The sequence below is a fragment of the Nerophis lumbriciformis genome, linkage group LG26 (assembly GCF_033978685.3).
Source record: "Nerophis lumbriciformis linkage group LG26, RoL_Nlum_v2.1, whole genome shotgun sequence".
Classification (NCBI taxonomy): Eukaryota; Metazoa; Chordata; class Actinopteri; order Syngnathiformes; family Syngnathidae; genus Nerophis; species Nerophis lumbriciformis.
The window spans coordinates 25,895,032-25,917,652 of NC_084573.2; the positions used below are offsets into that span (position 1 = coordinate 25,895,032).

Here is a 22,621-nt window from a genome sequence, read left to right on the forward strand (position 1 = left end):
GGTGTAAATGGAGTATTGGTGTTTTTGGATGGTTTTTATAGAGGGCTTTATGAGCACAATAGATTGCTATCATTAGCTGCAATACTTGCCGTATTTTACAAATTAGGATGCATAAAAACAAGAAAAACACATGTGTTCTTGTCTTATATAGAGAATCTGCATGATGGGCAAATTCCCAAAAAAAAGTGGAGTCCCCTTTAAGTGAGTCAAAGTGTGATCAATCAATAATGAATGTAATAATTCTGCGAACGATTAATTAATATGTATGTTTTTATCATCTATTTACTGTTCTAATAATGATTTCAGAGAGTATCTAGGAAAATGTTTGCTCAGTGATTTGGTCGATTTCTTGAAAGGCAATTAATCGACTCCAGACAATTGACAAAACAATTAAAGAATTATTCATCAACATGAATGATTTTTTCGATTAATACGCCTATTCTCTAAGTAACACATGTAGCTGTTTTGACTGATGCCATATTGTCCTGACAGTGGGGTTATAGCGAGGCAAAACAAAAGAAAAATGCTTACTCTCCTCGGACAGGTCGTGCTCCTCTGCCTCCCTTTCCATCTCTTTGCACCATCCCTCCAGCCTTTTGGTTTCATTGTGAAGAAGCTGCATGAACCAGCCACCGTCCCTGCGAAGCGGAGACACTCGGCCCGTCTGGGTGGCCTCCAGGCTGGGTTCGGCCAGCCAGGCCTCAGGCTGCGGGCTGGTTGTCCCGCTGGAGGGCCGGTAGTCCTCCCTGTAGCTGAACAGGCCCTGTGTGCGCACCGTGCGGATCGCCCCGTACTGCGTGGGGGTGCTGGGTTCAGAGTGGCGTCCAAAAGCGCCACCGAACTGCAGACCCTTGTCTTCCATGGACGGGAAGCCCTCCAGCTCCATGTCGGCTTGCACTGCGGTAGTAACGCTGTTGGAGCGCTTGATCCGTCCTTGCCTAAACATGTCATCAAGTTTAAGTGAGTCACGTCACATCACAGATATAAACAGCTTTTCGAAGCACCGCATACCGTTTATGATCCTCCACCTGGATGCCTATGGAGTGGAATTGAGGAAGGCCTTTACCTTCAGTCTCAGAGTCCGTCACAGTTTCCACCTGCACAAGTAAACGTTGAAATTCGAATATTTCAAAAAACTTTTTACAAAACAAAAACATGCTATCTTGCTAAAATCCTCAGCATGTATTTTTGCGCTTGTTGTAATTAGTCCTCACTTGTGTATACTATCCGTCAAGAAGTTGTATTAATTGGAGCCACAAAGTATTGTCATTGTTTGTATGTTCTTTTAAAATATTGGATGGCGTGTGACCTCTGCGAACATGCTAGAATATGACAAGCTTGGCTTCAGTGGGAGACGAGGAAAGACTTTTGTGATATTCTATTTGATGTTATTAAGGATACAATGTTATGCAGAGGTGTACTTATAACTAGAATCTGTGCATTTCCGGTAGGAATTGCGTGTGAACGCCACCGCTGAAATGCGCGAGCCGCTGACACGCGCAGGTGGAACTGAAATGTTGGCATGCTAACAGTTAGCATGTGTAACATACCAAGTTATATGACTCTGGGGTAATTGATTGCAAAATGAGCTAAAAAAATATGCTAACATTAACATGCTCACAGCATGTGTCACATACCAAGTTATATGACTGGGGTAAATGGTGGCAAAATGAGCTAAAAAAACATCCTCACAGCATGTGTCACATACCAAGTTATATGACTGGGGTAAATGTGCTAGCATGCTAACATTAGCATGCTAGCACTTGATTAACAAGCGCAAGGAGCATTTTGTCTTTGGGACCATTCAAATCCGTGGTGGTGTATGTAGAAGTTTGCATATTGCCTATTCATTTCCAATGGGGGAAATCCTTGGTAATGTGGGAATTTTCCAATCCATGCTGGCTTGAATGCTCAGGGTGAGTGGAGTTTCTGGATGTTGGAACGGTTCGAATCGGTGGAGAAATGTGGGATATGGAGAGGTTTGTATATTACCCATTCATTTTTAATGGGGAATGTTCCTGGCAATTCCGGGAAAACTGAAAATGTTCCTAGTATTTCTTTATTTGATAGCTTAAATAAAGTTAAAGTTAAAGTACCAATGATTGTCACACACACACTTGATGTGGCAAAATTATTCTCTGCATTTGACCCATCACCCTTGATCACCCCCTGGGAGGTGAGGGGAGCAGTGGCCGCGCCCGGGAATCATTTTTGGTGATTTAACCCCCAATTTCAACCCTTGATGCTGAGTGCCAAGCAGGGAGGTAATGGGTCCCATTTTTATAATCTTTGGTAGGACTCGGCCGGGGCTTGAACTCACAACCTACCGATCTCAGGGCGGACACTCTAACCACTAGGCCACTGAGTAGGTTGTCCTGACGAATACGAATGTTTTTATTGTGGAACAGGTTGAAATTGGATGAAAAATCTGGGAGTAGTCGAAATATAAAAGGTTGGACATACTGCAATTGAGAAGTGGGAATTCCTGGTAATCAGGGAATGTTCAGAACCGGTAAACAAGTTGGCTTAAATGTGCAGGGTGAGTGGAGTGTGTGGATGTTGGAACGGTTGCAATCGGATAAAAAATGTGGGATATGAAGAGGTTGGTAATTGCCCATTCATTTTCAATGGGGAGAAACAACTAAAATAAATCAATATATGAATTGAGGTTATTATTTGCGCACTATTGACTAGTGATGCACCAAACATTTGACCACAGAAAAAAGGCCGAACCGGGATGATGTAAGCAAATACGCACGCGATTGTCTGGAGCACAGACAGCATGTCTGCAATATAGACATACTTTAATATATATAAGATATACACGTGAAAAGCGATCTACAAAATGTGCAATGTGCAAAAATAAAGAGGACAGTTGGGGCTGGAGCAGCAGCAGCGCAAAGCTATTGTGACGTCAGGCTCGCTGCAGCTCGTGCTTTTCATTGCGGACAAAGTAGCGACAGAAGTAACGAGTCTCTAAACACGAGTACAGTCTCCAATAACACCAGAAAAAATGCTGGATTTGTTGCTAGTCGTTTTTAATTAAAAAAAAGTCACTAAAAGGATTGGAGAAGTCCCTAGAAAAACATTCTAAATAAAGCAGCAACAATTGAAAAATATAGCAAAATGAAATAATATGAGAACAAATATGTTAATAGTAGCAAATAATAAAACAGATTTGTTTTAAATGTATATATAATGTTTTTAGCCTTTTAAAAGAAAATATATGAATCGGCACCGACTATGCAAATTATATGATGATGTCCTATTGGTCACGCCCCCACCACCACAAGTATGTTGGCAACAGTGTTGGGACTAACGCATTACAAAGTAACTAGTAATCTAACACGTTATTTTTTATATTCAGTAACTCAGTTACCGTTACTACATGATGTGTTACTGCGTTATTTTACGTTATTTTTTTTATGTACAAACCCCGTTTCCATATGAGTTGGGAAATTGTGTTAGATGTAAATATAAACGGAATACATCCATCCATCCATCCATCTTCTTCCGCTTATCCGAGGTCGGGTCGCGGGGGCAGCAGCCTAAGCAGGGAAGCCCAGACTTCCCTCTCCCCAGCCACTTCGTCCAGCTCTTCCCGGGGGATCCCGAGGCGTTCCCAGGCCAGCCGGGAGACATAGTCTTCCCAACGTGTCCTGGGTCTTCCCCGTGGCCTCCTACGGGTCAGACGTGCCCTAAACACCTCCCTAGGGAGGCGTTCGGGTGGCATCCTGACCAGATGCCCGAACTACCTCATCTGGCTCCTCTCGATGTGGAGGAGCAGCGGCTTTACTTTGAGCTCTCCCCGGATGGCAGAGCTTCTCGTTGTATCCTTGGGCAAGACACTTTACCCACCTGCTCTCAGTGCCACCCACACTGGTTTAAATGTAACTTAGATATTGGGTTTCACTATGTAAAGCGCTTTGAGTCACTAGAGAAAAGCGCTATATAAATATAATTCACTTCACTTCACTTCAGTTTCCAAAAACTATTTGAAATGTGGACTCGTCAGACCACAGAATACTTTTCCACTTTGTATCAGTCCGTCTTAGATGAGCTCAGGCCCAGCGAAGCCGACAGCGTTTCTGGGTGTTGTTGATAAACGGTTTTCGCCTTGCATAGGAGAGTTTTAACTTGCACTTACAGATGTAGCGACCAACTGTAGTTACTGACCGTGGGTTTCTGAAGTGTTCCTGAGCCCATGTGGTGATATCCTTTACACACTGTTGTCACTTGTTGATGCAGTACAGCCTGAGGGATTGAAGGTCACGGGCTTAGCTGCTTACGTGCAGTGATTTCTCCAGATTCTCTGAACCCTTTGATGATATTACGGACCATAGATGGTGAAATCCCTAAATTCCTTGCAATAGCTGGTTGAGAAAGGTTTTTCTTAAACTGTTCAACAATTTGCTCATGCATTTGTTGACAAAGTGGTGACCCTCGCCCCATCCTTGTTTGTGAATTTCATGGAATCTACTTTTATACCCAATCATGGCACCCACCTGTTTCCAATTTGCCTGTTCACCTGTGGGATGTTCCAAATAAGTGTTTGATGAGCATTCCTCAACTTTATCAGTATTTATTGCCACCTTTCCCAACTTCTTTGTCACGTGTTGCTGGCATCAAATTCTAAAGTTAATGATTATTTGCAAAAAAAAAAAAATGTTTAGCAGTTTGAACATCAAATATGTTGTCTTTGTAGCATATTAAACTGAATATGGGTTGAAAAGGATTTGCAAATCATGTATTCCGTTTATACTTACATCCAACACAATTTCCCAACTCATATGGAAACGGGGTTTGTATATGAAAACATCACATCACTAGAATTTGCGATTCCAGTAGGAATTGCGTGTGAATGCCCTAAGTGCGGGAGCCGCCGATACGCGTAAGTGGAACTGAAATGCTTGAATGTCCAGGGTGAGTGGAGTGTGTGGGTGTTGGAACAGTTCGAATCGGTTGAGAAATAGGGGATCTGGAAAGGGGACAAAATATACGGGAAACATCAATGATGATTGGTTTGTTTACATATAAGAAAATCCACGATTGGTTGGTTGGTTTACTATGATGAGTCACGATTGGTTAAGATCAGGGCAAAACATTAGGGACAGGCCAATCAGAGGCAAGATAAGGCGGGTCATCGAACCAGGAAGGGAAATCACAACAGACATGCACATCCCAAATGACGACAAGAGAGTCGGAGAAGAGAAGAGGGAACATTTAAGCGGGCGATTTATATATTTAGAAAAACTAGTGGAAGATGGCAGAGGGATTCTCTTCCTCAGATTTTTGTTTTAGTGATGTAGACCACGTCCAGGAAACCCACCACCTACTTGGCCACATTTGGACAAAATGTATGCGTCTGGATAAAACAATGCCCGACACATTCATTTTAGTTGTTTACCATGCAAGCCTAAATCAAAACTGCTCTCGACATGGAAGACGTGGAATACACATTTAAGAACACACATGTGATGACTTTTGCTACAGTGTAGCCTGTCTAAATGCTAAATTTCATTTTCATTGATGTTTTAGAAAAAGACAGTAGCTGACATTTTGTTCATTATTTCTACATTGACATTGAATAGTTGAATCATTTTGAAACATAAACAACATGACTGCATGATATTTGTTATTTCATGCTATAAATCACAAATATAGGGCTTTTGAATTCTGGGAATTCTTCGGATTTTTTTGGAACTTGGAAAATGGTTTCATTGTCCAAGGTGAGTGGAGTGTGTGGATGGGGCAACGGTTAAAATCGGTTGAGAATTGTGGAAATTGTGCGAGTTCTAAAAATAGCCCATTCATTTTCAATGGGAAAACTGTCCCGGAAATCTGGGATATTTAAAAAAAAAAATTGTGGGGGGAGCTCACGATTCCCGGTCTAGCCGAATGTTTTGATACTTGAACGGTTCCGGATGAAAACTGGTATTATTATTCTACCTTTTGCGGCAGAATAATAATAATAAAATATATACTTTTTTGGTGTACAATTGTATGTTCATTTTGTCATAGCCACTCAAGCTAATGTCCACATGTAACTCAAACTTCAGAGTGTAGTAGTGTTGTAACGATACCAATATTTTGGTACCGGTACTTAAATTATTTCGGTACTTTTCGGTCCTTTTAAATAAAGGGGACCACATAAAAATTGCATTATTGGCTTTATTTTAACAAAAAATCTTTGGGTACATTAAACATATGTTTCTTATTGCAGTTAAGTCCTTAAATAAAATAGTGAACATACTAGACAACTTGTCTTTTAGTAGCAAGTAAACAAACAATGGCTCCTAATTAGTCTGCTGACGTATGCAGTAACATATTGTATCATTTATCATTCTATTATTTTGTCAAGGACAAGTGGTAGAAAATTAATTATTAATCTACTTGTTCATTTACTGTTAATATCTGCTTACTTTCTCTTTTGACATGTTCTATCTACACTTCTGTTGAAATGTAATAATCACTCATTCTTCTGTTGTTTGATACTTTACATTAGTTTTGGATGATACCACAAATTTGGGTATCAATCCGATACCAAGTAGATACAGGATCATACATTGGTCATATTCAAAGTCCTCATGTGTCCAGGGAAATATTTCCTGAGTTTATAAACATAATATACATTTTTTTTAAACGAAAGAAGATGTTGTGATGCCAAAAAATATTGACGTAATCATAGTAGTATCGACTAGATCCTTGCCTGTACTTGGTATCATTACAGTGGATGTCAGGTGTAGATCCACCAATGACGTTTGTTTACATTTTGATGCCGGTGAGCTACGGTGTGTAGTGAAACATGTTTAGCTATTCCTCGTCCTGCAGGGATGATACTTGTAAGAAGCGTACTTTATTTGTCGCCATGGAGACCAGCATTAGTGACTTAGAAGTAACTAAAACACAGCCGACGGCGGATGGACGTTAGCCGCTAGCTAGCTAGCCATGTCTTAAAGCAGGGGTGGGGAACCTTTGGCTCTCGAGCCAGATGTGGCTCTTTTGATGACTGCATCTGGCTCTCAGATAAATCTTAGCTGACATTGCTTAACACGATAAGTAATGAATAATTCCGCTGGTAATCACAGTGTTAAAAATAACGTTCAAAATATAAAACATTCTCATGCATTTTAATGGTAAGAAGTATTTTATTTATTATTGGCTAGCTTCAGAATAACAATGTTATTAAAAAGAATAAGAGACTTATTATACTCTAAAAATGTTGGTCTTACTTAAAAATGCACACAATTAGTCGTATTCATCCATCCATTTTCTACCCTTTTTGGGGTCGCGGGGGGTGCTGGAGCCTATCTCAGTTGCATTCGGGCGGAAGGCGGGGTACACCCTGGACAAGTCTCCACCTTATTGCAGGGCCAACACAGATAGATAGACAACATTCACACTCACATTCACACACTAGGGCCAATTTAGTGTTGCCAATCAACCTATCCCCAGGTGCATGTCTTTGGAGGTGGGAGGAAGCCGGAGTACCCGAAGGGAACCCACGCAGTCACGGGGAGAACATGCAAACTCCACACAGAAAGATCCCGAGCCCCGGGATTGAACTCAGGACTGCCCAGGACCTTTGTATTCAGTGTTAAAAAATATTATATGGCTCTCACGGAAATACATTTTAAAATATTTGGCTTTCATGGCTCTCTCAGAGAAAAAGGTTCCCGACCCCTGTCTTAAAGCATCTTTTCCTCAGGGCGTTTCAGTGTTATAACTTCACCTTTATCTTTAGTTTTTAAGCCAAAATGCGTCCATTCTCCCTTTTCTGTCAACACACATTGTCTGCTTGTAAGTACTCCGTGATTGTGCGCCGCATAACATGCTCGTCTGCTCGTAAAACCAGCAATGTCACAACGTGACTTCGACGCGGCGTGGGGGTTTGCAGGACTGGTACCTTTCAGAGACGGTATCGTACCGAAAATGATTCATTAGTATCGCGGTACTATACTAATACCGGTATACCGTACAACCCTAGAGTGTAGTATAGCTAAGATATTTCACTCAATGAGGCACACTTTAAAAATAGTATACTGTCTTCTTTAAATGGTTGTATGGACAGAAAATATGCAGTGTATTACTCCTTTACATGAGATTCACTAAGATAAACGTTGGTACAATTGTCAGTTGACGCACCTGTATCCCAATAGAGGATCGAGGGGTTTTGAGGTACTCTTCCGCCTTCGATACCAGTACTGCTTTGTCGCATGTCTGGATGGAACTGTGGCTGCCCAAAGACGCGTGCCTCTTGGCCGCCGCAGACTCCATGGCCATCGTAACCGCCTTGCCGCTGTCCAAGCTGTCTGTGGAACTGTAGATGGGACGTCCGAGGCTGTCAGTGGTCCACAGACCGCCTCGTGCTTGCCTTCCTTCCTGGTAGGCATCTTGGGTAGACTCGGTACTGCTCTGGGCTGTCACAGAGATAAGAGGCTTGGTGGTGGCACGCGGGGGCACAGGAGGGGGAGTCTTCTTGTAACTAGAAGGGTACGACACCGCTGGATAGCACAAGCAGGATGACAGGACGAGGACAAGGCAAAACAAGGGAAGAGAATAAATCAAAGCAGAACTTAAAAATGAAAATAAAAATGCCCAGGTGACTGAAAAGCATGATGGGAAATCAGACTAGTGGATTTTAGCAGAGAAAAATATAGTTGAGGCGATGCTGTCATTCAGTAAGCAGCAAAGAAGCAGGTTGGTAAATGTCTGCAGCTTTTGGTGGAAGTGAAGGAGTTTTTCTCTTATCAAGTGCTGATTCATCCACTTGCAACTTCTCTGGAGTTTTAGTCATCTAATTGGATCACAAGGGAACATTCTAGGAAATTCATGAGGACATACAGTACTTGATATTAACAACAGTATTGGGACAGCTGGCAATTACACCTACAGTACAGGAAGTGGAGAATCTACTGTAGGGCAGGGTTTCTTAAACTTTTCCCCTCCCGTGTACAACTTTTCCACTACAGAGGTGTCCGGAGCCCACTGAAATATTAATACTGAATTAGTAATCTTACTCTTGATCGTATTCAATAATTATATCTAACCTACTTACAGTTTACAACCTTGTCAAATGATATGAAACCATACGTCAATCACCAAAATTATTATTTATTTAACACATCAACCTTAGGCTTAGGTCAGGCTGATTAAAAAAAGAAAAGTACTAACCAAACATAAATTATAGACGAAAAATAAATGTACATCATTGATATTGTTCTAAAATAAACTAAATTAATAATGAATATGTTTCTTAACTAAACTGTCCGTGAAATTTAGGTGCAGATGAAAATACAGCTTCACGAATTACGTCATCATTTTTGCGCTTGAAGAACTTTTCTATGACTTTAGTTCCCGACTTCTTCTGTTTGTTTGAGAATGTCATTACTGTCCCAAGTGGTGGACAAGTGTTTTATTACGGCGTACCGCTGCCGCCCATACAGACCACCGCCAAGAAATAGATATTTTTTGGTTGCATATATTTGGTTGCAATAGGCCTTGGCCCTGTTGTTAAGAAACACTTTCCCTTTGCAGCTCTTAAGGCCTTCTACTACCTCTGACTGATCATTTGATAGAAATGTGTGTCCCAAGACTTTTGTTAGGTGTTTAAGTCAAATTAATTGGCAGCAGCATCTGTTTTCAGGGAAATTACGCTATGTGTTGTAAAAAGTTCAACACATTTTTGAACAGTCACTTGTATGTAAACATCCTGAAACCATATTAATCACATGTGTCTTGGATGGCATTGAATTAATGGACTATTACATTTCAACATTAGTAAAATAAAATCCACATTAATCGCATTATTTTAGACAAAATCTGCAAAACTTTCTACACTGTGACACCCATGCATCAATTTATACACAGTCAAATATACAGATAAATGAATAATCAGGCAGTCTGTTGCCTACTAAAACACATACTGTAGATCAATCTTAACAGGTGCAGCCCTCCACACACACACACACACACGCGTTCACAAACACAGACTACATTGGATTTGAGCTAATTAAGTGCAACAAAACCACAGGAATTCTATTAAGACAAATCTGATCGCAGACTTGACTTCCTTCCAACTTGAAGGGGCTGCAGTGCTGCAAGAAACAGTGGGTGGATTCCAAAATGAAAAGAGCTCAGTGACTCAGGCAAAATGAAACGACACTTTGTCTATTTATACATCTTCTAGCCATCTGACTCCCATTCAACGCCGAACATGTTACAGACTTCTTCGCCACCTGCTGAATGTTGAATAACCAAAGATGTCTTTCCATTAAGATGTCTTTCAACGATTAGTGCGAGGATTATGCTCAAATGACAACGATCTTGGTAAATTAAAATACATTGTTTTTGGTTTGGTAGTAGACTACAACGCCAATTCCACTAAGAACTCCATAAAATGCATACTAGGTCAGTATTTTCATAAAGAAAAATGTGTTGTATGTACAGTAATGCTTATTTGCTAGTCACTGTAGCAGTGCAGTAAATGTGCCTTTTGCTGGTATTGTATCTAAGGATGTAAGGATTACCAGTATCAATGATAAAATTCTGTGAAACTACCGACAGTTGGTATTCTAGTTTTAAATTAAAATAATCGTAAAACTGTGATAATGTATTTGATAATTGCTAGCTAGCTTAAACGCTAACATGAATACAAGAGACATAAATTTATGTCCTTATTACAAACAACCTACCCCAATCCAGACATATAACTGTCTGAACAACAAAGATACTCAATTCTGCACATTGGACCTCCGGGCTGTGCTCTCTTAGTGATAGATTAGTGACAGGAAGTGAACTTGCATGATGTCACATAAACCCGGCGTGCCACTCTTGTTTTGTCTTTATCATTAAAAAACACTCTAAAATCCTTACAAATTAAACATGTTCAATAGGGGTGTTAAAAAAATGTATTCACATCCGAATCTAATTTTCAAGAATCGATAAAAAAAAGAAAAAATAATAAATTTTTAAAAAGGCGTACCACGCACGTATATGTCCTACGTCCGTAGCCGAAAGGAGCTTTTGTAATCTGTTTTGAAAAAATAAATAAATACAAATTATACCACAAAATATATTGCAATGATCTGTTAGAATCGAGTATCGTGTAAAATCAAGAAATATATTTAAAATTGAATCGTCACCAACAATCAAATTGGAATCGAATTGTGAGTTGTTGTTAGAGTCCCATCTTGCTCCCCTCACCTCCCAGGGGGTGAACAAGGGGATGGGTCAAATGCAGAGGACAAATTTCACCACACCTAGTGTGTGTGTGACGATCATTGGTACTTTAACTTTAACTTTGATATTTAAACAATTAAATAACATTAATATGGCTTTTAAGAAGCCAGAACAACATTTAAAGGTTATTCTGCCAAGGAAAGTGATTGTGTTTATTTATTTCAGTGTGTGTATACGTTAGGGCTGGGCGATATGGCCTTTTTTTAATATCTCGATATTTTTAGGCCATATCGCGATACATGATATATATCTCGATATTTTGCCTTAGCCTTGAATGAACACTTGATGCATATAATCACAGCAGTATGATGATTCTATGTGTCTACATTAAAACATTCTTGTTCATACTGCATTAATATATGCTCATTTTAAACTTTCATGCAGAGAGGTAAATCACAACTAAGTCAACAAAACTGTATTTATTAAACAGTTATTAAGCAGTGGCACAAACATTCATGTCATTTCAAAACAGAAAGTGCAAGATTGTCAGAGACATTTTAAAACAAGCTATTAGTGCACTTTTGTGCATGTCACTAAGATGACATATCAAAACAACACTAAATTAAAGTGCACTATTTGTACAGAATGCCACTACAATCGTTTAAAACAAATAAAGTGCACTTTTGTGCATGATGTCACACAAGATATTTCAATAAGTGTCAAATAAAAATTAGCTGCTTAATAGGAAATCAAATTGTGTACGTCCTTCGCTATGTGGTAGGTTCCTGCGAACGTTATCTCTTTTGTTGTTGATTTTTTTTTTCATACGGTGTTGATCTGGAAATGTTTGCCTCGGCGATTTGATGGTGTGGGCGTGTGGCACCGAACGGAGATGTTAACATGCGGAGTAAGCACTCTACATTCTCTAGCAGGTGACTTTTCAAATGATGCTACATATTAGCAGTAATGCTACTTTTTGTAGCAATGCTTTTTCCCCACACTTGACAAATTACGGTTGTCTGTTCGACATATTCCCACTTGAAGCCAAACCACCGCCAGACGATGGACCCCGTGCGGTTTTTCTTGGGAATTAATTCTTCCTTCATTTGTTACCAGATTCGCACCTTCTTTCTCTCGTATTACCACTCGCACCACAGCTAATTTTAGCCATTCTGCTGCGCGAGGGCGTATACGTATGTGACGTATGACGTGACAGTATGTGACGTATGTAAGACGGTGCGCTCGCTGTCTGTGAGAAGGACAGACAAGAAAGAATGGGAAGAGCCTGCAGTGTAATGTCCGTAGCTAAAAGCAACTGCGTGAGAACGTATACTCGAATATCACGATATAGTCATTTTCTATATCGCACAGAGACAAACCCGCGATATATCACCCAGCCCTAGTATAAGTACTTTTTGGGCACATTTAACAATACTGTGATAATATTAATAACGTGATATGAATAGTTTGTATCGTTACATCTCTAATTGTAACACGTCAGTAGCTCCTTACACACAGATTACGCAAAATCGGCGTCTCAGGTACGTAACAATGTGACATATACAACACTAGTGAGACAGTGACAATTGCTTCTAACACCTCCAGTTGGCAGAAGTTAGTCTCTGGCGTTTACCTACACACCCCTCTTACGGCTTCTCAACCTGTCCCCTCTTACACAGCCGCTGTCCCGTCTCTATTATGGCTCTGATACTAATTCAAAGCCAGCGAATCTTCAAGTCCTTATTCCATGTTTAGACAGAAATACATCTGAATGAAACAAGCCAAAAAACAGCAATACTATTGTATTTATTTTCTCGCCATGCAGCTGTTGAAAAGGAATTTAACTCAAAAGGAGGTTGAGAACAGCATTTTTTGTCATTTCTTGTCCTATATGCTTAAACGTTACGATATGCGACAATGACAAATATTGCTGCCTGGCTGTTGTTTATTGCTGTACTCTCAGTTTTGCATGCTTGGAAGCTTGCTACTAGAGACCAAGTAGCAAACTGTAGTACCATGGTTTTCCCAGTGGAAAAGCATGGAGTGGAACAACTGTGCCAAGCCGATTAGGTACCACAATAGACCACAGATCCACCAAGCATTTTAAACATACAGCAGTTTGATTTTGCCAAGTTGTGTCACAGAGTTTTGATACTAAACTCTATTTAAATGAGGTTTTTGCGCGTAGTATGCGGCTTTCACCATGGAAACACTAATTTATTGCACATTCATGCTATGTTTTAAAAACACGCAGCAGACCCTTATGTACCACTTTTTATGGGCAATGTAGATGCAGTCCTTAAGTGCATCTGCAATGTCACCCACTTTTTTACCACGCTGAAGGTGGAAGATGCTGGTGCTAACTGCAAGTGTGCAGTGGAATGTTCCAGACGCAGGAAAATGCATACTGCAATAGGTTTTATTCATATATGAGATATGTAAATTATATATCTTCGATCTGGAAAAACGAATGTCATTACAAAAAAAACCCAGCAGACACTAAAACGCATCAGTTTCATTTGTTTTAATCAGCCCCTTAAGTCATCCAGCAGCTATAAAACCAGAAAATTATATTGCTGAATAGTAGGGGTGTAACGGTACACAAAAATTTCGGTTCGGTACGTACCTCGGTTTAGAGGTCACGGTTCGGTTAATTTTCGGTACAGTAAGAAAACAACAAAATATACATTTTTGGATTATTTATTTACCAAATTTGCAAAATCTTCCACCAAAAATATTTTTCTTAGTGGAATATTTGATGTGAAGTCATCGGAGCCTTGGATAGGTCAATAATTTATAATAACATTTTGGAGCAATGACAGTTTGAAAGAAAAAAAAAACAGCTTTGTTTTATTAGTCAACATTGCAACTTTTTCTAAATTACATTTTTGTTATGTTTTTGTTATGTTTTTGTTTATTTTAATAGTATTTTTAGAATGTGCCGTGGGCCTTTAAAACATTAGCTGTGGGCCACAAATGGCCTCCGGGGCACACTTTTGACACCCCTGCTATGGATAATAAAAAATTAAATCTGATAAATCTATGGATAAAAAGCAGAGCGTGGCGACGCATGCGCGTTTATCACAACTCTCTCGCTCTCTCTGTCTCTGCCCCTCCCTCACGAATGCTGCTGCACGCACAATTTGTTTTGTTTTTAACCCCTTCTTAACCCTGAACGTACATTGAAAATACACGCAGCCCAAACTCAAAATGCCGGACATTTGAGGCTTTTAAGAAACTCCGCCCTGACAGCTGCGCAAAAGAGGACATGTCGGGTGAAAAGAGGACGTATGGTCAGTCTATCGTAGCCCGTTAGCTGCTCGCATGCCGTGTGTTGTGCCTCAGTGTGCATTATTTACACAACGTGCGTTACGCTACTTAATATGTCCGTGTGGAAACTCATTGAGTACACCTCCGAACCGAACCGGAACCCCTGTACCGAAACGGTTCAATACAAATACACGTACCGTTACACCCCTACTCAATAGACATGTCTAATATATATTTTTTGACTGTATATACATTTTGACAAGCATACGTAGGACAGACCAGCAGCGTGATCCCCTCCTAACTTTGTCAGGTTGCACGTTCTTTCTAAACTTACTAAATATAGCCACAAAACAGCGGCACCAGAACAATTTCAGTCTTGATAAATCACACGGCGTGTGCTAAATAGTTATATTTAGTTATATTTGCATCTACTCATCCCAGTATTGTGGGCGTTCTGATAATCAATCAATCAATCAATGTTTATTTATATAGCCCTAAATCACAAGTGTCTCAAAGGGCTGCACAAGCCACAACAACATCCTCGGTACAGAGCCCACATAAGGGCAAGGAAAAACTCACCCCAGTGGGACGTCGATGTGAATGACTATGAGAAACCTTGGAGAGGACCGCATATGTGGGTAACCCCCCCCTCTAGGGGAGACCGAATGCAATGGATGTCGAGTGGGTCTAACATAATATTGTGAGAGTACAGTCCATAGTGGATCCAACATAACAGTAAGAGTCCAGTCCACAGTGGGGTCAGCAGGAAACCATCCCGAGCGGAGACGGGTCAGCAGCGCAGAGATGTTCCCAACCGATACACAGGCGAGCGGTCCACCCCGGGTCCCGACCCCGGACAGCCAGCACTTCATCCATGGCCACCGGACCTTTGTGTCTCCCCCTCCACAGCCCGCAGACTTTTTTTGGGCTCTGGGAATCACTAATAAGCCGGAGTTCTTTGAACGCAGATTTCTTGCCCGGACATATGGTACAATACAATCGGCAAGATAGGATGGAGCTAGACCGTGTAATATTTTATACGTAAGTAGTAAAACCTTAAAGTCGCATCTTAAGTGCACAGGAAGCCAGTGCAGGTGAGCCAGTATAGGCGTAATATGATCAAACTTTCTTCTTCTTGTCAAAAGTCTAGCAGCCGCATTTTGTACCAATTGTAATCTTTTAATGCTAGACATAGGGAGACCCGAAAATAATACGTTACAGTAATCAAGACGAGACGTAACGAACGCATGAATAATGATCTCAGCGTCGCTAGTGGACAAAATGGAACGAATTTTAGCGATATTACGGAGATGAAAGAAGGCCGTTTTAGTAACACTCTGAATGTGTGACTCAAACGAGAGAGTTGGTCGAAGATAATACCCAGATTCTTTGCATATTTATGAAGACAGACACGCGAAATGGGTTGTGCTCCTTCTTTTCCTAACTTAGGAGACTCAATCCTCAGCGCAGAAGTTTAGTAGATAAGCTTTGCGTCTGCTTTGAGTTTGCATGTTTTTTATACATGTTAGTAAATCAGGCCCTTAACATCTTTACGAATTCAGCTAAAAGCTTGTTGGTTGTTGAAGCCAGCTCTGTCAACTTGTATTTGAATTGGCCTGTTTGCTGCATAGCTCAGTCAACACTGAAGGGTGTCCGGAATAAATCAACCTGAATGTCACTGCTATCAACTGTGCTCATTGCTAAAATGTTCAGGGAGTAGCAACAACATGAGAGTGAAAATCCCTTTCAAAACAATTATTTGGACACATCCTAATGGACGTTCTCCGGAGACAGCGCTTGACCAGTTTCCAAAGTAACCCTCATCAGTGCGCCACAGGTCAGAAAACAGGGACGCCCTCCTGCAACTACAGACACAATAACAACCTTACTCTTGCTCCTGAAGTAATTATCTTCTTCTCCACACTGACGCGTTGCCATTTCAAGGTTGCGTGACTCCATCCTTGTCAGAAAGGTGGAGACTATGTCATCCACAGAATAACACCTTCCCACCAATTAACTGTAAATACTAAATAAATAAATAAAAACTGTTAATAAACAACAGAATAAACTTTAAGGTGAGTTTGCTTTGCTCTCTCAGCTTTCAAGATAATGACCATTTTTAAACCATAAAATGCATTTGAAACTGTATAGAACAAATAACATTTGTCATGTATAGTATTAACTTACTGGATGATTTTGGAGTAAAATGAATGGCACACATTAGAAAAAAACAACAAAACAAAAATCATTTTTGGGATTTTTATTTGTAACGATTCTTAATCGATTAAAAAAAAGTTGTTGTTTTTTTTAACAGTCCAGTCAAGCCATTCAGGCAAATCATATTATTGATGTTGATCAGTATTTTTCAAGTTTTTGAGCGGAGGCACATTTTTTTCATTGCAAAAAATCCAGAGGCACACCACCCGCAGAAAACATTAAAAAATGAAACTCAGCAGTAGGGCTGGGCGATATATCGAATATACTCGATATATTGCGGGTTTGTCTCTGTGCGATATAGAAAATGACTAAATCGTGATATTCGAGTATACGTTCTCAGGCAGTTGCTTTTAGCTGCGGGCATTACAAACCCCGTTTCCATATGAGTTGGGAAATTGTGTTAGATGTAAATATAAACAGAATACAATGATTTGCAAATCATTTTCAACCCATATTCAGTTGAATATGCTACAAAGACAACATATTTGATGTTCAAACTGATAAACGTTTTTTTTTTTTTGCAAATAATCATTAACTTTAGAATTTGATGCCAGCAACACGTGACAAAGAAGTTGGGAAAGGTGGCAATAAATACTGATAAAGTTGAGGAATGCTCATCAAACACTTATTTGGAACATCCCACAGGTGAACAGGCAAATTGGGAACAGGTGGGCGCCATGATTGGGTATAAAAGTAGATTCCATGAAATGCTCAGTCATTCACAAACAAGGATGGGGCGAGGGTCACCACTTTGTCAACAAATGCGTGAGCAAATTGTTGAACAGTTTAAGAAAAACCTTTCTCAACCAGCTATTGCAAGGAATTTAGGGATTTCACCATCTACGGTCCGTAATATCATCAAAGGGTTCAGAGAATCTGGAGAAATCACTGCACGTAAGCAGCTAAGCCCGTGACCTTCGATCCCTCAGGCTGTACTGCATCAACAAGCGACATCAGTGTGTAAAGGATATCACAACATGGGCTCAGGAACACTTCAGAAACCCACTGTCAGTAACTACAGTCGGTCGATACATCTGTAAGTGCAAGTTAAAAATCTCCTATGCAAGGTGAAAACCGTTTATCAACAACACCCAGAAACGCCGTCGGCTTCGCTGGGCCTGAGCTCATCTAAGATGGACTGATACAAAGTGGAAAAGTGTTCTGTGGTCTGACAAGTCCACATTTCAAATTGTTTTTGGAAACTGTGGATGTCGTGTCCTCCGGACCAAAGAGGAAAAGAACCATCTGGATTGTTATAGGCGCAAAGTTGAAAAGCCAGCTTCTGTGATGGTATGGGGGTGTATTAGTGCCCAAGACATGGGTAACTTACACATCGGTGAAGGCGCCATTAATGCTGAAAGGTACATACAGGTTTTGGAGCAACATATGTTGCCATCCAAGCAACGTTACCATGGACGCCCCTGCTTATTTCAGCAAGACAATGCCAAGCCACATGTTACATCAACGTGGCTTCATAGTAAAAGAGTGCGGGTACTAGACTGGCCTGCCTGTAGTCCAGACCTGTCTCCCATTGAAAATGTGTGGCGCATTATGAAACCTAAAATACCACAACGGAGACCCCCGGACTGTTGAACAACTTAAGCTGTACATCAAGCAAGAATGGGAAAGAATTCCACCTGAGAAGCTTAAAAATGTGTCTCCTCAGTTCCCAAACGTTTACTGAGTGTTGTTAAAAGAAAAGGTGATGTAACACAGTGGTGAACATGCCCTTTCCCAACTACTTCGGCACGTGTTGCAGCCATGAAATTCTAAGTTGATTATTATTTGCAAAAAAAAAATAAAGTTTATGAGTTTGAACATCAAATATCTTGTCTTTGTAGTGCATTCAACTGAATATGGGTTGAAAAGTATTTGCAAATCATTGTATTCCGTTTATATTTACATCTAACACAATATCCCAACTCATATGGAAACGGGGTTTGTATATTACAGGCTTTTTTTCACTCTTTCTTGTCTCTCCTTCTCACAGAGACATAAAACAAGCATATTGTCACGTCATACGCCCTCGCTGAGCAGAGAGGTAGCAGCATGGGTAACATTAGCTGTGATGCTAGCGTAGTGGTGCGAGTGGTAATACGAGAGAAAGAAGGTGCGAATCTGGTAGCAAATGAAGGAAGAATTAATTCCTAAGAAAAACAGCACGGGGTCCATCGTCTGGCGGTGGTTTGGCTTCAAGCGGGAATATGTCGAACAAGTATGCGGCAAAAGCGTTGTTACAAAAAGTAGCACCTACTGCTAATTTGTAGCATCATTTGAAAAGTCACCCGCTAGAGAATGAAGAGTGTTTGAAACTCTGAATGTCAACATCTCCGTTCGGTGCCATACCCACAAAATGCCGAAGCAACCATTTCCAGATCAAAACCATATGAAAAAATTAGTCAACAACAGAAGGAGATAACGTCCGCAGGAACCTACCACATAGCGAAGGACATACACTATTTGATTTCCTATTATGCAGCTCATTTTTATTTGACAGTTATTGAAATATCTTGTGTGACATCATGCACAAAAGTGCACTTTATTTGTTTTAAACTATTGTAGTTGCGTTCTGTACAAAAAGTGCGCTTTAATTTAGTGTTGTTTTGATATGTCATCTTAGTGACTTCATGCACCAAAGTGCACTAATAGCTTGTTTTAAAATGTCTCTGACAATCTTGCACTTTCTGTTTTGAAATGACATGAATGTTTGTGCCACTGCTTAATAACTGTTTAATAAATACAGTTTTGGTAAATTGACTTAATTGTGGTTTCCCTCTCTGCATGAAAGTTTAAAATGAGCATATATTAATGCAGTATGAACAAGAATGTTTGAATCTAGACACACAGAATCATCATACTGCTGTGATTATACGCATCAAGTGTTAATGCAAGACTAAGGCAAAATATTGTGATATATATTGTGTATCGTGACATGGCTTAGAAATATCAAGATATTAATAAAAGGCCATATCGCCCAGCCCTACTCAGCAGCCAATACTGACAGTAAAAAGTTGTTCTCGCAAGTGTTGGATATAAATTTAAACCATAACCAACCATGCATCACTATAGCTCTTGTCTCAAAGTAGGTCTACTGTCACGACCTGTCATATCACGCCGTGATTTATTTTGAGTTTTTGGGTGTTTTCCTGTGTGTAGTGTTTTAGTGTTTGCAAAAAACATTTTTAACCCAAATAGGTGAAATTACGTAATGTCCCACGACACAACAGACTGTATCTCATGGCACACGAGTGTGCCGCGGCACAGTGGTTGAAAAACACTGATGTAGATGATCATATCTGCTGTACAGATCTACTTCAGACAAGAGAAGTGTGGGATACTTCTCTTGTTGCCTTATTTGTATTTGACTATCAAATGTTTGGGTAGGATTTTATTTAAAAAAAAATTTTTTTTTAAGTAATATAGACATTTTATCATAGCTGTTTATCTTTTTATGGAGGAATGTAGGTAATCATAGAACTGGCACCCAATGTTATTAAAAAGTATTGATTTTGAATCGAGGAATCGTTTTGAATCGAGAAGATTCACAGCCCTAATACTGTATGTGACAGATCTGCTCGGTATTTTCGTTGTTTGAAGGCTGTTTTCAACGCTGTAACCTATAGTGTTATGCCCGGGACTTCAAGTTACTAGCCACAAAGTCTGCAAATTTTGTTTGTAAAATTATTTTATAATCACCAAATACTGTACAATAAAAAAGTGCATTTACAGTCTTACCTGTGAAAGTAATTCTATGAAATCTGGTTTGGACTGTTTACTTCTGTACAATTCTGTGCAGTATATTCACACGTCGACGTAATATTCGTCGCTCAATGCGGCATCTACATATATATGTCTACAACATTATTATCTGACGGACCAGATGAGCCACTATTCCTAATTTAAGTAGACTAACTGCACATCTACACATGTATACAAGCCTACAGCAACATTTATCGGGTTGTCCTAAAGTCTGTGTCACTTTGTTTAATCCTAAACAAAAGAACAACAGACATATATGTCTATGGATGTTCTCATTCATATAGGTCATTGTATTCTCAGGGTATGCAACCGGACTGTTGGGTTTGTCTTAGAGGACGTTTCGCCTCTCATCCATGTAGGATTCATCAGTTCAAGCCCATAGACTCCATAAAGTCTTAGATCATACTTGCCAACCCTCCCGGATTCTCCGGGAGACTCCCGAAATTCAGCGCCTCTCCCGAAAACCTCCCGGGACATATTTTCTCCCGAAAATCTCCCGAAATTCAGGCGGACTTGGAGGCCACGCCCCCTCCAGCTCCATGCGGACCTGAGTGACGTGTCGACAGCTTGTATTCACGTCCGCTTTCCCACAATATAAACAGCGTGCCTGCCCAATGATGTTATAACTGTAGAATGATCGAGGGCGAGTTCTTGGTTTCTTATGTGGGTTTATTGTTAGGCAGTTTCATTAACGTCCTCCCAGCGCGGCAACAACACACAACAACAGCAGTCACGTTTTCGTCTACCGTAAAGCAGTTCATCTGCCGTAAACAACAATGTTGTGACACTCTTAAACAGGACAATACTGCCATCTACTGTACATGCATATGTGACAATAACATCTAGGGCTTTTAGAGAGTGCAGTGCACAACTGCTATACTATATATATATATATATATATATATATATATATATATATATATATATATATATATATATACACATAATAAAATAAATATATATATATATAGCTAGAATTCACTGAAAGTCAAGTATTTCATATATACATACCTGCCAACTACTCCGGTTTTCCCGTAATTAGTACGGTTTTCATCAACCTATTCCGGGTTACGGTTGCAGTGATAAAAATACGGTTTTTCATTAATTAATTTTTTATTTTATTTTTTTAAGTTTTATTCACGAAATCGCGTAACAACAATCACAATCGACACTGCTTCCCGTAACTTCCTATCGAACCATTCCGAATGCCGTGCGCGAGGCTATTTATAGCACCGCTGCCAAGCACGAGGCACCTGTTGCCCATTGTTTCCAAACGAGCGAACGATCATGGAATCAACCGGAGAAAAATCGCAAACGAGTCTTAAACCGAAAAGAAAACTGCAGTCATTCCGTGAAGAATATTCAAAAGCCTATCCGGGAATAATTATCCGTTCCAAAAAGGGTGAAAACTACGCGAATTGCACCTTGTGCAGACAAGATTTTTCGATCGGACACGGAAGAATTAGCGATGTAAAAGACCACGTTGGGACAAAAAAACACAAGTCTAATGCCGTTGCTAAATTTGGATTTTAGCCACAAAAAGGTAATGACACCAATGTTATTATCTATTGGAATTGTTTAGTACTGTTATACTGTTAAAAGTGTTTATACTATTTATGCTTTCAAGTCCAAGTTGAAGAAATCTTGTTAAATGTTGACAGCATAACTACCAAAATACAGAAGTATGTCCTTAATATTTTTGCAGTGCTATTTCTGTTGAAAAGTTAAAATGATTACATTAGAGATGTGATGTGCCACTTTTCAAGTGTCTGATGGCTTAAATTAATTTTCATTAATTTTTCATATTTTGAATTCTTTTGAAAGGCTTACAAAAAAACTACATTTGAATTGTAATTCCATGCTATTGACAGGACTATTAATTTTAATGAAGTTAGCTTACCATGTTTACAGTATGATAATTGTGATAGAAATGTGAATTTTAGGCACAGAATATTTTTTACAATTGAACAAGGCAGTAGATTATACAAGCTTGGACAGAAAGTTAATAATGACACCAATTTTTTTTTTAATGGAATTGTTTAGTACTGTTTTACCATTTGTTTACTGTAAAAAGTGTTTATACTGTTTATACTTTCAATTAACAAATTGAAGTCTTGTGAAAGGTTGACAGGATAACTGGCATTAACTGTCAAAATAATTTCAAACTATTGAAGTTAGCTTACAGAATAAACAT

At 39.7% G+C, this 22,621-nt stretch overlaps 1 protein-coding gene across 3 annotated transcripts in view; it reads right to left on the bottom strand.

The window, feature by feature from the left end:
• Positions 1–22,621, bottom strand: part of LOC133623474 (disks large-associated protein 2) — a 225,244-nt gene that overhangs the window by 13,469 nt on the left and 189,154 nt on the right. For 2 of the 3 annotated variants that reach the window (XM_072916285.1, XM_072916284.1), the window contains 3 exons: positions 8,146–8,504; positions 1,012–1,097; positions 532–938 (listed from right to left, as the gene is read on the bottom strand). In XM_072916285.1, coding sequence (XP_072772386.1) covers positions 532–938; positions 1,012–1,097; positions 8,146–8,504 — 852 coding nt within the window. The remainder of the gene's footprint in view (positions 1–531; positions 939–1,011; positions 1,098–8,145; positions 8,505–22,621) is intronic. The other variant, XM_072916286.1, reaches the window with a different exon arrangement.